This window comes from Anolis carolinensis, chromosome 6 (genome assembly GCF_035594765.1).
Source record: "Anolis carolinensis isolate JA03-04 chromosome 6, rAnoCar3.1.pri, whole genome shotgun sequence".
In the NCBI taxonomy this organism is placed as follows: Eukaryota; Metazoa; Chordata; class Lepidosauria; order Squamata; family Dactyloidae; genus Anolis; species Anolis carolinensis.
Genome location: NC_085846.1, coordinates 69,410,928 through 69,427,979, shown reverse-complemented (window position 1 = coordinate 69,427,979; position 17,052 = coordinate 69,410,928). Strand labels below are relative to the sequence as shown.

Here is a 17,052-nt window from a genome sequence, read left to right as displayed (position 1 = left end):
CATGGTGTTAACTGGACGCTGCTGGATTCCGCTATACTTGCTAACATGTGGTTGGTATCTGGGTTGATCTCCATATTTTGGCAAAAACAATTCTGAGAGATTTTTAAACTTATCTCTTCAGGGCAACTCAGGACCAAGAGGACCTCCTGGTGACTCTGGGCAGAAAGGCTTTCAAGGAGATCCCGTAAGTCTCCCTCAACTTGTTGGATCATATTTTCTATACTTTATATCAGAGGTCCCCACACTAAGGCCTGTAGGCCAAACACGGTCCTCCAAGGTCATTTACTTTGTCAAGGACAGAACGCCACAAGATAAGATATAACAAAGTTTATTGGAGTTACAGAACCAAAAATGCCCGTAAAAGACAAGGGCTAGGCAAACATTGGCCTTAAAAGTAAAAAGACACAAGGAAAACGTTCAAAAGATAAACCGGATTAAACCGGAGTTTAATCCGGGTTAAACCAAAAAAGCTTACTTCAGCCTGGGACTTAAACAAACAAAAGCTGGTGAACAAAAGGTTCAAAGGAATACAAAAAACTGGCAGCAGATGCTTCTCTGCTGCCAAAGGCTATGTTTGAGTAACTAAGAGGTTACTCCTCCACACAGCAAGCAATTTCCAGATACAAACGCAGCATTCAAGGGCAGAAGCGGTCAGCGAAGTTCCAATCCGGTCCAAAGGTCGTAAGGCAGGTAAAGGCGTTTGTAGTTCACCAGGTCCAACGATAATCACAGGAAGGAGAGTCCGAGGCCGTAGTCAGTCAGTCAGTCAGTCAGTCCAGAATAAACAGATGGCGTCCGTCAAGAAGACGACGGAGGTCCAAGCTATTAAGATTAAGCACAGGTTGCACAACAAAAGCCCACACAGTTCCTCCCGCCGTCTTTGCCCAGTGTCCTTGGTAACTTACGTAGTCAGCAAACGAATCACACCCGTCTTCAGGAATTTCCCACACAGAGCCCAAGCGTTCGTCCAGATTACCTTGCCCAACGCAATTAGCCATTGCTTCCAAACCCCATTTTATGCCAGTTTACAGCTCCTCATCGCTATCAGCTGTTACCCTAATTCCAGGCGTTTCCTCATCACTTTCCTCATCAGAACTGAAACACCTTTGACTACGCCCCACAGCATCCCCAGCTGTGGATCCCATCCCATCCCTCCAGCTTGTCCACGGGTCTAATCCTGAAGGTCCCCAATCGCCTTCCATACTATCATTGCCAGTGGCACCCAAATCCTCCCTCACACGAGTCCATTCCATGTCATCCTCCTCTGAGCTAACCATCTCTTCCTCCATTCTCTCAGTAAAACCCTCAAAGGAATCCTCGTCAGATGGTTCTGCAAATAAGTCCCGCAGCCGCTTCCTTTCTCGCTCCTCGAGAGTATCTGACTCCCGAGGAGTCTTACGACCACGTCTCCCAGTATCGGAGCCATAAGGCTCAACCATAACATACTTGGCCTCCACTTTAAACTTTAGTCTTAGACAAATTGAAGACACACAACAACAACAATAACCCTAACAAACTTGACTATTTCATATGCCAAAAGCAGGCCCACACTCTGTGTCTGACCCACATTGGTAGCAGGCTTAAACCAATTCAGCCAAGCTAGACCATCACCTTCCCTTTCCTGTTACTGTTGCCATTGCATTATAATCACTAGAGCTCCTGGAAAGCTTCTGGCTGCCTTGGGCACCCCATGCTGACATCAGCAGAAGATTACAAAATCATTTGAGCAAGTCTTGCTTTTATTTATAAGGAAGACAGAAACTTTTTTTTGTTTACTAGGGTAATCCTGGAATCGATAATGACATAAAAGGAGAAGTTGGTCTTGTAGGGCTACAAGGAAGTCAGGTAAGTACTGCTATTTTTTCCGCCTTACGGCACATTCCTACTAAAAGATTACATGTGTCATCTGATCTGTACTGTGTCCTTGAAATAACACTGTAATTTGTAATTGGGGAATGAGATCCTATTGATGCCAATGAAATTGCTTATTCTAAGGCTGAAGGCAGCATGGCAGGAAGATGCTTTTTATCAGGAGCCTGGATCAGGAGGCAAGGGGTGGACCACACCACAAATTATAATCCTAATGAAATCAGGGCTCTATAATATAGTTTACAAAACTATATAGAATCAGCAGTTTTTTTCCTACACAATTAACCATAATACATGATTGGTATATGATGGGCAAAATGATACATCAAAACATCCCCCTCTCCAAAAAAAAAAGTTTTCTAGTGGTACATGGGTGCATCTTGGCTACATTTTGAACCCTGGGGACAGTTTTCTGGTCCAGGGAGAACTTTTCCTAAAGTGGAAAGTGAATAGACAGTAATAGTCACTAGTAGTGGTGTGCATTTGTATGAAATCACTGTTTGATTTGTTTAATTTCATTTGTTTTATCTCAGTTTCGGTTTTGTCCCCCTTTCCGAAAATGGGGCGCCTATACAAATAGAGGGGGCCCTGGTGGCACAGTGTGTTAAAGCGCTGAGCTGCTGAATTTGCGGACCAAAAGGTCCCAGGTTCAAATCCCAGGAGCGGAATGAGCATCCGCTGTTATCCCCAGCTCCTGCCAGCCTAGCAGTTTGAAAACATGCAAATGTGAGTAGATCAATAGGTACCACTCCGGCGCTCCATGCAGTCATGCCGGCCACATGACCTTGGAGATGTCTATGGACAACGCCAGCTCTTCGGCCTAGAAATGGAGATGAGCACCAACCCCCAGAGTCAGTCACGACTGGACTTAACATCAGGGGAAACCTTTACCTGTACAAATAGAATTTTCGTCTCGCATCTGAAAAAAATGAAAATTTTCACACCATTGGCAGCAATGGGAAGGCTTCCGAGGCTCAGCCCCCCACCCCACCCCCAGCTCGGTTTTTGAGCTAGAGGGTTGATAATCACCACACACTAAGGGCATTTCAACCCCTTTTAGCCCACCAATTTTAAAAACATTTATGTCTTCTCCAGAGTACTATTGTTATTAATAATAATATTATTATTAACACCCGTTGGTACACATCAGCTGTAATGGGAAAGCAGTCCTCTGTCAGTACCTACTTATTGTTACGCTGCCTGAAATGAAAGGAAAACAAAAGCAAGCACAGTAACCGTGGAGTTTTCTCTTTCGTGTTGCCTTTTGTTTCATCCGAAAATGTTTTGTGCATCTGGATGGATGATACTAAACGAATAGATGAATGAAACAGATGTAACAAGTACTGCGCACATCTCTAGTCACTACCTGATATTAAAAAAATGCTGAAAGGAGGATAAAAGCAGCAAAAATCCCCCGATACACACACACACACACACACACACACACTCTCACACACACACACACACAAATACACATAGAGGATATCTGGGGGCACTGAAGGACAATCAATTAGAAGTAAGAAGCCATTCAGTATATTCTAGGAAACTAATTCATAGACTCCCACAGTTGTCCATTCCTGGTCTAAGACAACCTATTCATAACAGTTATCATCCTCGAGTGATCAACATACTCATGAACAATGTTTTCTCCGCTTCTGGCTTTTAGTCATGTTATTTCCTACATATTTATTACATTTTCCTCCAAAGTGCCAAGTATCATTATTCCTCTTACATCTACCCAGTGTGGAAGCCTGAAAGATTCAAAACAATACTTGCTATTCAATTATAACAACAGGATGCTGCCCAAAAAAACAAAAAAAGCATAAACACACACATAGATAGGCTTGTTTCTGTGCTGATACCATGTTTTAAACCTGTGCTGTTGCGCCTGGGGCTGTAACTCTTAGCGAAAGAGGCATGGACGTGACATCTTTCCCCAGGAGATTGCTTCTTGCCCTCCTTTAGGGAAACTGGAATTCCCAAGGACCAAAACACTGTACATAACTCAAAACTGGTTTTATTGTTCACAAAAGGTTATCCCAATAAGCTGGAAGTTTCAAAAGGGTAAAGAAAATATACATTACAGTCTTTGGTTGTCTTAAGTCCAAGGAGCTTTGCAGCTGAGAAGCTTTTCCAGGTCCCTCTTTCTCAATTGCTGTGAATGCCGGAACAATCCTCAGCCTCAGTCCAAATGGCCTATGTTTGAAGACACAGTCTTCCTCTAATGCCAAAGAACTGATTTGAAGGCGCTTGAGACTCCTCAAGGTCGTCTAGGTTGGCCCTGAACATGAAGCATAAGTCTCAAGGGTAAGAACCTCAGAATTGGTGCTGAGAGGTAACTTAATCAAGGGCTTTTAGAGCCAAGTTTCTCTCTCACGTCCATCTGGTAGAAAGCTTGATGGTGGAATGAAAAAGGAAACACTGACCCACTCCAGGAAAGGGTGGAGGCAAACAATTGAGCTGAGGGAGCAATATAACTGGTGCAAACAACATTCATCGACAGCTGTGAATAACCAATCAATCCAACTACATTTACAGAGTAAAGGCAAAATCAGGCATGATACAACAATTCAAATCTTGCAACTTACAGTTCGACATGTAGATGGCACCACTCGCGCCGTCACAAAACCAGTGAAGGCAGGAGCCCTCCCCACCCACCCATCTAGCTAAAGAGAAATGTACTCTTTAGATAAGAAATAAGAAACACAGAGCACTTTGATCTGGTATGAACTAGGTTTAGAACAAGCATGGCAGGCAAAGGAGGCCAAAATGCATAAACTTTGTTTACATAGAAATTTTGTCATTGCTTTCCTGAATAATTAAATGTTTATTTTTTTTTGTTATCTGTGTACTGCCAGATATACATGCACAGTGTAATTTAAAATAATGTACCTACAGTAGAGTCTCGCTTATCCAACATAAATGGGCTGTCAGAATGTTGGATAAGCAAAAATGTTGGCTGATAAGGAGAGATTAAGGAAAAGCCTATTAAATGGCAAATTATGTCATGATTTTACAAACTAAGCACCAAAACATAATGTTTTACAACAAATCAACAGGAAAAGCAGTTCAATACACGGTAACGTTATGTAGTAATTACTGTTTTTACGAATTTAGCACCAAAACATTGCAATGTATTGAAAAAATTGACTACTAAAAAATTGACTACAAATAAAGGTAGAATTGCATAAAATGAACAACATTGTCAGAAGTTAAATTCATAAAAAGTTCAGTTCTGTGAAGATTTTTAAAAAAATCTGTGATCCTTGCCTGCGTAGAGAAATAGCTGTGGATCTGGGCTGGAGGCAGACTGAGTTGGATAATACAGAACGTTGGATGAGCGAAGGTTGGATAAGCGAACCTCTACTGTATTTTCTTTATATTTAAAAAGTAATAGTGCTTTGCATGTAAACAAAACTTATGTGTTACTAAAAAGAAAACTAATACTATTCATGTATGATTAAGTTTACATGCTTTGGTTATAGAGCTGTTGAGCGACTTCCTACCTTGGTGTGTGTGTATGTGTGTGTGTGTGTGTGTGTTTGAGCACCAGATTAATGACAACAATACTGTGAAATTCTCTATCCACAGGGAGAAAGAGGACCTAAAGGTTCACCAGGTGTAACAGGTTCCAGAGGAAACAAAGTAAGAAGTAATTATAAAGTGTGTGTGTGTGTGTGTATGAGATAAATATTGCATAAACAGATTTTTAGAACTATAATAAGTATTCATTACTTTTTCCCCCAATGATTGCACAGCCCAACCCAAAAAAAAAATCTTGGTATCTTGGTTTTTAGGCCTGCTTCTGGGGTTATTTGGGACATGGATTAGGAAAACTGATTGGATAGACTGCATCAGCTCTGGTTTCTTAGATATGGTTATAATGGTTTTCTATGGACAAGCAGATGAAGACTAGTATGTGGCACATGTTCTGTATCTCAAAACCTAAAGCTGTAGGAGGAAACTGATGCCATTTTTGGAATCAGTTTGTTGAATATACTCAGGAACAGGGCTAACATTTGAGACACTATTTATGTGTTGGAGAGTGTTATTTAATAGATGCATAATATCATTTAATATTTGTCATAAGTATACAAAATTATATTTACATCCTAATTCTGATTTTTGTGTGCATTTTAACCATTTGGGGGTATTCACACTCAGTCTAAAAGTCAGTCGCACATTCTTTGGATTTAGGATTAAAATTCCTTGTAAAACAGATTAAATTGTGGTAAATTGTAAACATTCAGTTTTGTAAAGTGAAAAACACATTAAATGTGATGGAACTTTGACTGGGCATTCCTTTTTTTTTTTTCAAGTGTAGTTCAGCCAAAATAATTTTTTTAAAAGATTTGCTGAAAATTGGGGAGGACCACAATTATCGCTTTCTTCTTTGCCACAACAAAATAATTTTTGTTGGCTGGAAGTGGAATAGCCAACTCAAAATATTCTGGTGTTTAACTTCATGAAGTTCTAGAAGAGTTGATGGCAACTACTGTCTTTTCTATTGTTTTGAATTATAAGATATCCTACCCAATTACATTTTAGTTCAGTACAGTTTCTATATTCACAAATATATAAATATACTGTAGTATGTTGGTTGATTGGTTGTATTTCTCTTTTGGCTCTCAGACCACATTTTTCCAAGGCAATGATTGGCAGAAAAACTGCTCTGTCAGGCATTCATATGGAGATTAATACATTTCTATACAATCTACTCTGGCCACATGTTCCACAAACTCATTAAAGCATTGTAAATAATAAGTAAAACATAACAAAACCAATAGATTTAGGGGACAATGTTTGTATCAGACTTCTTTTTAAAAAGACAAGTGGCTGTTACATTCAAGTGACACGTTTGTATGCCATCCTTGCTTTCTATGGATTTTGCAATCCAATGTGACTTTGGGAGACTAGCAGGTTTTGTCCTAGTGAATTTGTGTTAAACATGACATTCACAGTTATATCCTATAGATAACTAGGATTCCTACTGTTATAGGGATCAGAGGGAAGAAGAGGACCTCCAGGAGAACCGGTATGTTTATTTTAATTTAATAAACTTAGTATGAGGCATTCTATGTTAGAATACATGACTGTGCCGTCACACCCAGGCATCTTTGGTTGAAATTAAGATGTGCTCCTTTCTTTGCCGTGTGGACCGCGGGGGCCTTACTTTGAAGCTCAGGAGTCCCAGCAACTAAGGCCACTCCAAATTGAACATCAAACAAGATTTTTATTTTCTCAAAGTTCTTGACAGGTTTGGCACAAGTTGTTGAGGTTACAAATACAAACAGTCAACTTATAAATCATACAGATGTTTCCCTTTTTTACCTTTCCCTTTAGCTGCTGGGTTAACTTTTTCCAAAGGTGGAGAGATCCTGGGATGCTCTTTACCCTAACCCTGAGTTGCTATATCAGAAAGAGCAGGTCTTTCCCTATCTAAACTCAAAGCTAGCTTGGACACGAAGTGGTTAGAGCTTCTTCCAATGGCAGAGAAATCCTGGGATATTCTTTACCCTAGTGCTGAGTTACTATTTTAGAAAGAACAGGTCTTTCCCTATCTAAACTCAGAACTAGTTTTAAAGGCAAGAGGTTAGTACTTATGATGGCTTGTCTGAGCTGGCCTGGCTTGACCACACAAGCACATCTGAGTTCTTTTTCTCTTTTTGTAGAAGGCAAAAAAAGGCTTCTTGAAAAATGAAGATTTTATCCCCAGGAAAAAGGGGCGGCCCTCAAGATCAAAAAGATACTTTTGCAAGCCGACAACAGCAAAGGCTTTGTAGGCTAGCTAAAAACTCTGTTGATGGTTAACTATCAAGGTGTTGCTGAGTCTGTAGCAACCCTGGAAGAAACGCAAAAAGGGTGCTATTTCCTACAACTATGGGACAATGCAAGTCAAACTCCTAGGAGACGGAACAATGACCTTCCATTCCCCAAGAATTGGCAAGAGGCAAATAGTAAGAGAGAGAAGCAGAAAAGAAAATAGGCTACATTCCTATATCACTATAACATCTGAAAGTCAGTCTTTGAGATAGATATTGAAAACACAAAATCTATTGTATAAGAGTAGCACGAAGGAATTCAGAGGAAGCTTGTTTTGGTCATACTTTCTACACTGTAGTCTGGATTCAGACCAATGTGTTTTAACAGGATTTGACCATCAGTTATTTGGCAATATCATGTCTCCTCAGAAAAAAATACACAGCATTTGGAGGTTTTTCTCTCTCAGCCCTCTTACTCAAGGCACAGATACCTCATTCACCCTAAAAGGATGTTCTCTAGGTTTCTTCATTGCATCATGGGACTCAGGAATAGGAAATGTAGCAATCTTTAGAACTGGACTGGATTGGTTTATTTATTTATTTATTTTAGGGCTTAGGGTTTGAGGATATGGTTAACACATTCAGGCTTCCTGGAAATAGATCACCCGGGAACAGTCTAGATTTATGAGATTCTATTTAAGGCAGGGGTCCCCTAACTTTTTAAACAGGGAGTCAGTTCACTGTCCCTCAGACTGTTAGAGGGCTGGACTATAGTTGGCCACCGAATAATAAGAATAAGAATAAGAATAGCTGACAAGGAGAAGACCTGGCTGTGGCTCACAAATGGGACACTGAAGAAGGAGACAGAAGGCCTGATCCTTGCAGCCTAGGAGCAAGCCATCGGAACAAATGCAATTAAGGCCAAGATCGAAAAATCAGCTGATGATCCAAAATGCAGACTGTGCAAGGAAACCGACAAAACCATTAATCATATCCTCAGCTGCTGTAAGAAAATTGCACAGACAAACTACAAACAGAGGCACAACTATGCGGCCCAAATGATTCATTGGAACTTATGCCTCAAGTACCACCTCCCAGCAGTAAAGAACTGGTGGGATCACAAACCTGCAAAGGTAATGGAAAATGAACACGCAAAGATACTGTGGGACTTCCGAATCCAGACTGACAAAGTTCTGGAACACAACACACCAGACCTCATAGTTGTGGAAAAGAAAAAGGTTTGGATCATTGATGTCGCCATACCAGGTGACAGTCGAATTGATGAAAAACAACAGGAAAAACTCAGCCACTATCAGGACCTCAAGATTGAACTTCAAATACTCTGGCAGAAACCAGTGCAGGTAGTCCCGGTGGTGATCGGCACAAGATCTCCGCCAGCATTTGGAAATAATAGACATTGACAAAATTACGATCTGCCAACCGCAAAAGGCCACCCTACTAGGATCTGCACGCATCATCCGAAAATACATCTCATAGTCCTAGACACTTGGGAAGTGTTCGACTTGTGACACAAAATATCTATCTTGTTTGCTGTGTCATAGAAGAAGAAGAAGAAGAAGAAGAAGAAGAAGAAGAAGAAGAAGAAGAAGAATAGAGGATTGTAATAAAAATAATACAGAGGGGTAGAAGAGACCACCATGGGCCATTTAGTCCAACCCCCTTCTGCCTTTGTGCACCAAAAGCACAAGCAAAACACCCATTAATAATTATTAATTAAAGAAAAAAATTAAATAATAATTAAAATACCATGATAAAAAGCACAAGCGAAGCATTGGAAGGCGTGCACCGGGGGAGGGAGGAGGCAGGAAAAGCGTGCACCTGATTTAAGTTCTAGTGGCTCGCCTTTGACATGCTGGTAAGGAGGTAGATTATACCTCCTTCAACATATACTGCATTAAAGAACACTGCTGCAGATCAGAATTAAATAGCTGATAAAATGGCCCTGAGTTTATCCAAACTTTTTTTTTGCTTTGATTCTGACAGGATAGACAATTGCTATTTAGTCAGAAATATCACTTCTTCCTATTAATTTGAAGGGATAGAAAGCATGTGTCTGTTTCCTACATCTCAATCCATTTTGCTACCTTCATGCCTTGAAAATTTCTCATCCTCCAATCTGAAAGACCTGGCATCAGGCACAGAAGGGAAAATTAATAAATAAAGGCAGGGCATCCAGACTGTCGACATGTGTCGATGTCTCTGTTCACACTTACTGCCTGTACACATGCCAATTGGTGCAGATGGGATGAAAACTAGGCTATGTTGGGTGTGGTTAAAATCTGTCCTAGGGATGGATTGTTGTGCCCAATAAGATTGCACTTAAATTACAATAAATTAAAAGTTAATAATTTTTCTTAATTTGTTTAAGGTTTAAATGCTAATAAAAACAGCCATTTTAATAGCCACTTCAGAAAATAATTACCACTCAGAATTGTCTCATCATATAGGGGCAGAACGGAGTCCCCGGTCCTGAAGGTTTGCAAGGAAAACCTGGATTTCAAGGTCTACAGGTAAATTTTATTACTACTGAGGATTGATGGTAGACAGACACAGTATTAATACTATTGTGTATGTTAAGAGAAAGTGCCATAACAAGTAGTAATATAAATAGAGAAACTTCCAGGTTCATGAAGAAACTTCCAGGTTCATCTCTTAGCATTTTCCAGATGAACAGTTCAGGTAACAAATGCTACAAATGAACTCTGTCAGGTGTTATAAGCTGCTATGGGTGCAAACATAAGTGTTATAACTGCAATCATAAGTGTTATAAGCTGTTATGGGTGACATATGAATTACCACCTTGACAAAACTGTGATTCTCTCTTGAGTCATCATTTGACATACCGGTATTAAAAAATATTTTTAAAAATGAGAATGACAAAACTTAGTGACAACTTGTACAGAGATATGGAATACACAGTTAGGTAAAATATTATGTAGAAGTTAGAATGAAATTTGAGGATTTTGCATGGTTGTTGAAAAAGGGAAAAAATGAAATTTGGGTATTCTGCTTCTCCCTAAAATACCCAAATATCCTTTTGTGTGTCCGTGTGTTTAAACATATTCTGAATGATTTTGTGGAAAAGATGTTAGTACATATCTCCAGAGTACTACCTGTGTTGGCAACAATAATATAATGGAACTCTATCAGGCACCCAGACTATTTTATTCCTCATATACATACATGGGGGAAAAAAGTCTGTTGTAAATACGTATATGTTTTCATCTAAAAAAAATGAACAATCACAACTTTTCTAGTATACATTTGGGTGAATTTACTCAATCTGTTTTTCAGGGAACAGTGGGTCTTCCTGGTTTAAAAGGAGAGAAAGGACAACCAGGGAAGGAAGGCTCTCAGGTAAAATTATCTCTGTATTTAGTTTCTTAATGCAAACCTTTATCAGAAGTTTCAAAATGGGAAACTGAGTCGGCTTTTAGGACACAACTTTTCCAACTAGTTCAATCTGTGCTATCTTCCCACAAGATCTTATTTCCTTGCAACAAAAAGGAAAGCATATCAAACTAATAGTTTACACTGAAGACCTTTAGGTCATGAGTTCGAGGCCAGCCCGTGGCAGGGTGAGCACCCGTCAATTAAAAATAAAAAATAGCCACTGCTCGTTGCTGACCTAGCAACCCGAAAGATAGTTGCATCTATCAAGTAGGAAATAAGGTACCACTTATAAAGTGGGGAGGCAAGTTTAACTAATTTACGACCTGGAATGAGGAAGTGCCGTCAGAGTGGATGATGAAGCAGCTGCTCCCCCCTGTGGCCAGAATCGAACATCCCCTCAGGAGAAGGTTAAATTGCCTCTGCGTCTGTCTGTCTCTATCTCGGTTTGATGTGTTTATGGGCATTGAATGTTTGCCCTAAGTGTGTATAATGTGATCCGCCCTGAGTCCCCTTCGGGGTGAGAAGGGCAGAATATAAATACTGTAAATAAATAAATAAATAAATTCAAAGCCCGGGTCAGGATTAAACCTCACTACCATTAATAGTCTAGCTTGCTGCCAACCTAAGCAGCTCGAAAACAGATGTGTCTGTAAGTAGAAAATTCTAGGTAATGCGGGGAGAGTAATTTAACTTAATTTATGACACCATAAAACTGCCGGAAGCATGTGAAGAACATGAGGAAGTACTATCATCAAAAAGGACTCAGCGCCACAGTAGATGAGGAAGTGGCAACTCTCCCTGTGGCCGAAATCGAGCATACCCTCTTGAAACTGGAAGCTGGGAAAATGTTAAATAGCCTCTATTGTCTGTCTGCATATGTGGTATGTCTGATAATGGCATTTGATGTTTGTCATGTATATGTGCATTGTAATCTGCCCTAATGCCCCTTCGGGGTGAGAAGGGCGGAATATAAATACTGTAAATAAATGAATAAATAAATTGTCAAATGCATGCATCCCACTTTGGACCAAGAAGGTGTTCTAGAGGCCAGTGCTCACACAAGATTCAATTTCCTGAGCAGAAAGTAATTGGACAATTGTAATGACATTATGATAAATGATGAATTTACACTTAAGGATCCTCAGATTGTTCTAAAGAACTGTGAATTGTTGTTATATAACTCCTTTGGTTCTGGTCGGGTTTGCCACCTAGAATCACAGTGGTGTGTGTTCATTTCATTCTTCAAGGGGTGGATTGTAGCAATATATTGGATTTGCATTAGGCTTCTTCAAAATAATATTTTTAAAACTTGGACATGGATTGCTGAGGAGGTCCTATGGTTTGGAGAACAATTTTCTCTTCTGGATTTTTTAAAAAAATCTTAGTTCTTGTGGTAGATTGTGCTTGGAGAGTCGCTCTTTCAGCTTATTTTTTTTCTCCCCTCCTCCCCTTCAGAAAATACTGCTAAAAGATAATAATTATTATTAAAAATAGTAATCCCAGCAAACAAAAAGAAAAGCTTCATTCTCAGAAAACTACTACCACCTAGTTACCTAGAAGAGAAAGTAGAAACAGTTTTAAGGAAGAATTAAACCTGAAGCAGAAAGGCACGAGGCCGGGGGAAAGGCAGGCACCACTCCAGGCAGCGCCTGCAGTGCAAATCAAGAGAAAAGAGAGGGCTTTCAAAAGGAAGGCCATGGTAGGATAGCTCCAGGTCATCGCTCTTCCTTTCCTGAGACTCCTTAAAATGCCTTGGAAAACTGCATGCAGGAAGACAGTGCATGCACCATCTGTCTCCTCTACAGTAGAAACAGCTGTAATGAAGCATTAAACCCAGGTCTCCTCTACAGACTGAAGGGGAAAGGATGGCAGAAAGAGTGGTATCTTAGGCCCTTTCTTCAAACCCAGGTCTCCTCTACACACTGAAGGGGAAAGGATGGCAGAAAGAGTGGAATCTTAGGCCCTTTCTTCAAACCCAGGTCTCCTCTACAGACCAAAGGGGAAAGGATCGCAGAAAGAGTGGTATCTTAGGCCTTTCTTCAAACCCAGGTGTCCTCTACAGACCAAAGGGGAAAGGATCGCAGAAAGAGTGGTATCTTTGGCCCTTTCTTCAAGCCCAGGTCTCCTCTACAGACTGAAGGGGAAAGGATGGGAGAAAGAGTGGTATCTTAGGCCCTTTCTTCAAACCCAGGTCTCCTCTACAGACTGAAGGGGAAAGGATGGCAGAAAGAGTGGTATCTTAGGCCCTTTCTTCAAACCGAGGTCTCCTCTACAGACTGAAGGGGAAAGGATGGCAGAAAGAGTGGTATCTTAGGCCCTTTCTTCAAACCCAGGTCTCCTCTACAGACTGAAGGGGAAAGGATGGCAGAAAGAGTGGTATCTTAGACCCTTTCTTCAAACCCAGGTCTCCTCTACAGACCAAAGGGGAAAGGATCGCGGAAAGAGTGGTATCTTAACTCTGATCCTTTTTAATCCAAGTCTTAATTAAGGATATGAGGACAAACCATGTCATTGCCTAAAACGACAGGAAAGGGAGCCCAGGGCTGGATCTAGCCATATTTTTTGGCTGCAGAACAAAAACTCCATCAGGCTGCCTATCCATTTTCAGGAGGCACATGAAAACGGATATGGGGGTCTACCAGCATGAGGATGGCAGAAACAGATCGAAATGTCCAAGCCTAGTAATAAATGAAAAGCACTGATACATTGACTTAAGGGGAATACAGTGTTCCCTCACTCATCGCGGGGGTTACGTTCCAGGACCACACGCAATAAGTGAAAATCCGCACTATTTTTATTTTAGTCGTAGAGGCACTAGTTTTATTTTAATATCTAAACATTATTTTTGTAGTTAAGTGGCCTTTCTCCCCTTTGCAGCCCCGGGGAGAGTGAAGCCTTTCCTACTGGCGACAGTGGGCCCCTTGCTTCTGAGTCCCTCTTCCAAGTCCTCCATGTTTCCCGGTGTGGCTGGCTGGAGCACTGGCAGAAAAAGGAACCTGGCCAGCTCTTCCAGGTTCCTCTGCTGCCGCCCACCCTCACTCTTCTTCCCTGTAGGAGCAGAGGCAGCCAGAGCAACATGGCAGGCAGGAAGCAAGGGGCCGCCCGGCGCCGGTAGGAAAGGCTTCACTCTCCCCAGGGCTTACAAGGGGGAGAAAGGCCACTTAACTATTAAAAGCAGCAATGGGGTGGGTAAATAAATAAATAAATAAATAAATTTCCGTGAAACAGCGAGTCCGTGACAAGCGAACCACGAAGTACCGAGGGAACACTGTACATATTGCTTTTGGGCAAGTTATGGGTTTCACTGCCCTTCACTTGTCCATTCTGAAGCTGTTTTTCATAGCCATAACTTCTCGCTTCCTCCCCTTTTGCTTCCTTTTTAAAAAAAATTGCAGGTAATTACACAGTTTTATAAGTAATTCCTGGTACTTACATGGATCTCCTTTTTTGATTTGACATTTACTTACTATTTGTAAGACTTCCTATTTCTGTTTTGGAAAAGTTTCAAATTGTGCAAATCCCTCCAGTCCCAAAGTTTGTCACTCATAAGTACACCTCCTTCTTGTCGAATACACTAAATAGGAAAAGGCTTGGGATTACAAAATGCATCTATTTTACACACTCACACACATACACACATGTTTGGAGAAACAGTGGTGACGTCTTGCAAGAATAATTCAAATATCAAATTGTGCAATTCTTCTGATAATTTTTTTAAAGGGGAAGGATCAACGATGAGGGGCAATGCACAGGTTGGAAGGTTAAGATGAAAGTATGATCACCTTTTATAGATATGCTTTCATCCAGATCATGCAATGGGAACAGTAGTAATCCTGGTGTGTTCAAGCTCCCTGCAAGGACTGGTTTGTAATGCTAGAACACACTTCTATGACCTCGTGCAGTAAATTCCACATTTTTTTAAATAACTAACTAAAGAGGAGTGCCAGAGAGGCTAAAAAAGAACAGAGCACAGAAGTGAGTGTTCTCAAAAACCTTCCAAACATTCCAAAGAGATTTTCTTTTGTTAATTGTTCACTTTTCCTGATACTAAAATGTTTATTATAATATTTTGTTTTCAGGGGAATTCTGGAGTAGAAGGTCCTAAAGGAAATCTAGGGAAACCTGGACCCAGAGGAAATAAAGTATGCTTTCTAACTTTCCATTATCAACCTCTTTAAAACAAAATGTATTGTATGCCTACTAATTATAAATAGAAAAAAAGTCCGATTCAGGTTCTCCAAAATCTTTGTATAACTTTCTGAAGAAAACATCAATAACGTTTTCAATATTGTCCCCTTGTACAAAAGCTCTTTGAGGTAATGGCCAATAGCTAGTTTGAACTATAGATGAGCTGATTCAATTTTGGAGATAACGTACTTCAACTAGACAGTTCAGGTCCAGGCCGCATCCCCTTGTACAACCCTACCCGGGCCCTGAGATCTACAGGAGAGGACCTTTTCTTGGTCCCACCTCCATCTCAAGCTCGGTTGGTGGGAACGAGAGAGTGGGCCTTTTCAGTGTCTGCCCCTCGACTCGAATTCCCTGCCCAGAGAAGCCAGAATGGCCTCCTCCCTGCTATCCTTCTGGCAGCAGACTAAAACCTTTTTATTCAAACAGGCTTTTAAAGATAAGGGTGTTTAAAGTCTAGTCACGGGATGCTATGATTTTTAACTTTGAATATGTTTGATAGATTTTAACTGAATTTTTAAATACTATTTGTGTTTAATTCTGTTTTAATGTTTGTATGTTTGTATATTTTAAATTGGATACCAATGCCGCTTTGAGTCCCCTTTGGGGAGATAAACCAGGGTAGTAATAATAATAGTAATAATAATAATAATAATAATAATAATAATAATAATAATAATAATAACAGGAAAAACTCAGCCGCTATCAGGACCTCAAGATTGAACTTCAAAGACTCTGGCAGAAACCAGTGCAGGTGGTCCCAGTGGTGATGGGCACACTGGGTGCCGTGCCAAAAGATCTCAGCCGGCATTTGGAAACAATAGACATTGACAAAATTACGATCTGCCAACTGCAAAAGGCCACCCTGCTGGGATCTGCGCGCATCATCCGAAAATACATCACACAGTCCTAGACACTTGGGAAGTGTTCGACTTGTGATATGAAATCCAGCATATCTATCTTGTTTGCTGTGTCATAATAAAATAAAATAATAATAATAGCAATAACAACAACAACTGTCCGGATGTTGCAGCGGTGTTTGCAGTTATAACTGTTGCCATCTTGACCACATGTGTCCTGGTTTTCATGTGTAGAATGGTGGAGAGTATGAAGAGTTCAACACTTTGGATAACTCTTAAAAGTTTGGATTAAAACTCACAGCAGCCTGACTACCCCATCAGCAACTGCTGAGTTCCCAATTTAAAGTATTACATAACGGGCACTGTTTTCCTGAACTGAAATGCTGTTCCAAAGAGCATTGAAAAGGACAGCTTTGTTTTATGTGCAGTTCAAGCAGCGGTGGAAATTTTTACTTCGTAAAATTAAGCTCCCAGAATCCCCAAAGGCCATTCCAGCTGTGGATTTGGAGGGGGGGTAGCTGAAAAGGGTAACTTTTCCAAGCTCTGGTATTCAAGTGCTACTAATAGAAAACAAACATCAGAGTCAACAATGCAGCAGAATTATATATAGCAACAACTGGGCTATAGCCAGTCTCTGCTCTTATCAAAGTTCTTTGAAATAGGTGGTATGTTAGTGCACAGAACTCTTTGTATATCGATAATATTTATGTATTTTACATAAATTATGTAAAATAAATATTATAAATTTGGCTACTGCATTAATAACGTACAGGTTACTTTAACTACAGGTAACATTCTTCCCACAGCACTATAGCTTTATTTGACTATTTGAAGTACATTATTTATCTGCTGGTTGTTGTCTGACTTCACATCATTTACAACTTCCAGCAGTACCAAGGCAAACATATCACACAGTTTCCTTGGTAAGGTTTGTTCAGAGGATGTTGCCACCATTGTCT

General features: G+C 40.4%; 1 protein-coding gene across 4 annotated transcripts in view; it reads left to right on the top strand.

The window, feature by feature from the left end:
- LOC100562030 (collagen alpha-6(VI) chain) overlaps nucleotides 1-17,052 on the top strand; it is a 127,002-nt gene that overhangs the window by 74,044 nt on the left and 35,906 nt on the right. For all 4 annotated transcript variants that reach the window (XM_008112761.3, XM_062958010.1, XM_062958011.1 and 1 more), the window contains exons 18-24: nucleotides 122-184; nucleotides 1,780-1,845; nucleotides 5,461-5,514; nucleotides 6,869-6,904; nucleotides 10,100-10,162; nucleotides 10,947-11,009; nucleotides 15,125-15,187. In XM_008112761.3, the coding sequence (XP_008110968.3) occupies nucleotides 122-184; nucleotides 1,780-1,845; nucleotides 5,461-5,514; nucleotides 6,869-6,904; nucleotides 10,100-10,162; nucleotides 10,947-11,009; nucleotides 15,125-15,187 (408 nt within the window). The remainder of the gene's footprint in view (nucleotides 1-121; nucleotides 185-1,779; nucleotides 1,846-5,460; nucleotides 5,515-6,868; nucleotides 6,905-10,099; nucleotides 10,163-10,946; nucleotides 11,010-15,124; nucleotides 15,188-17,052) is intronic.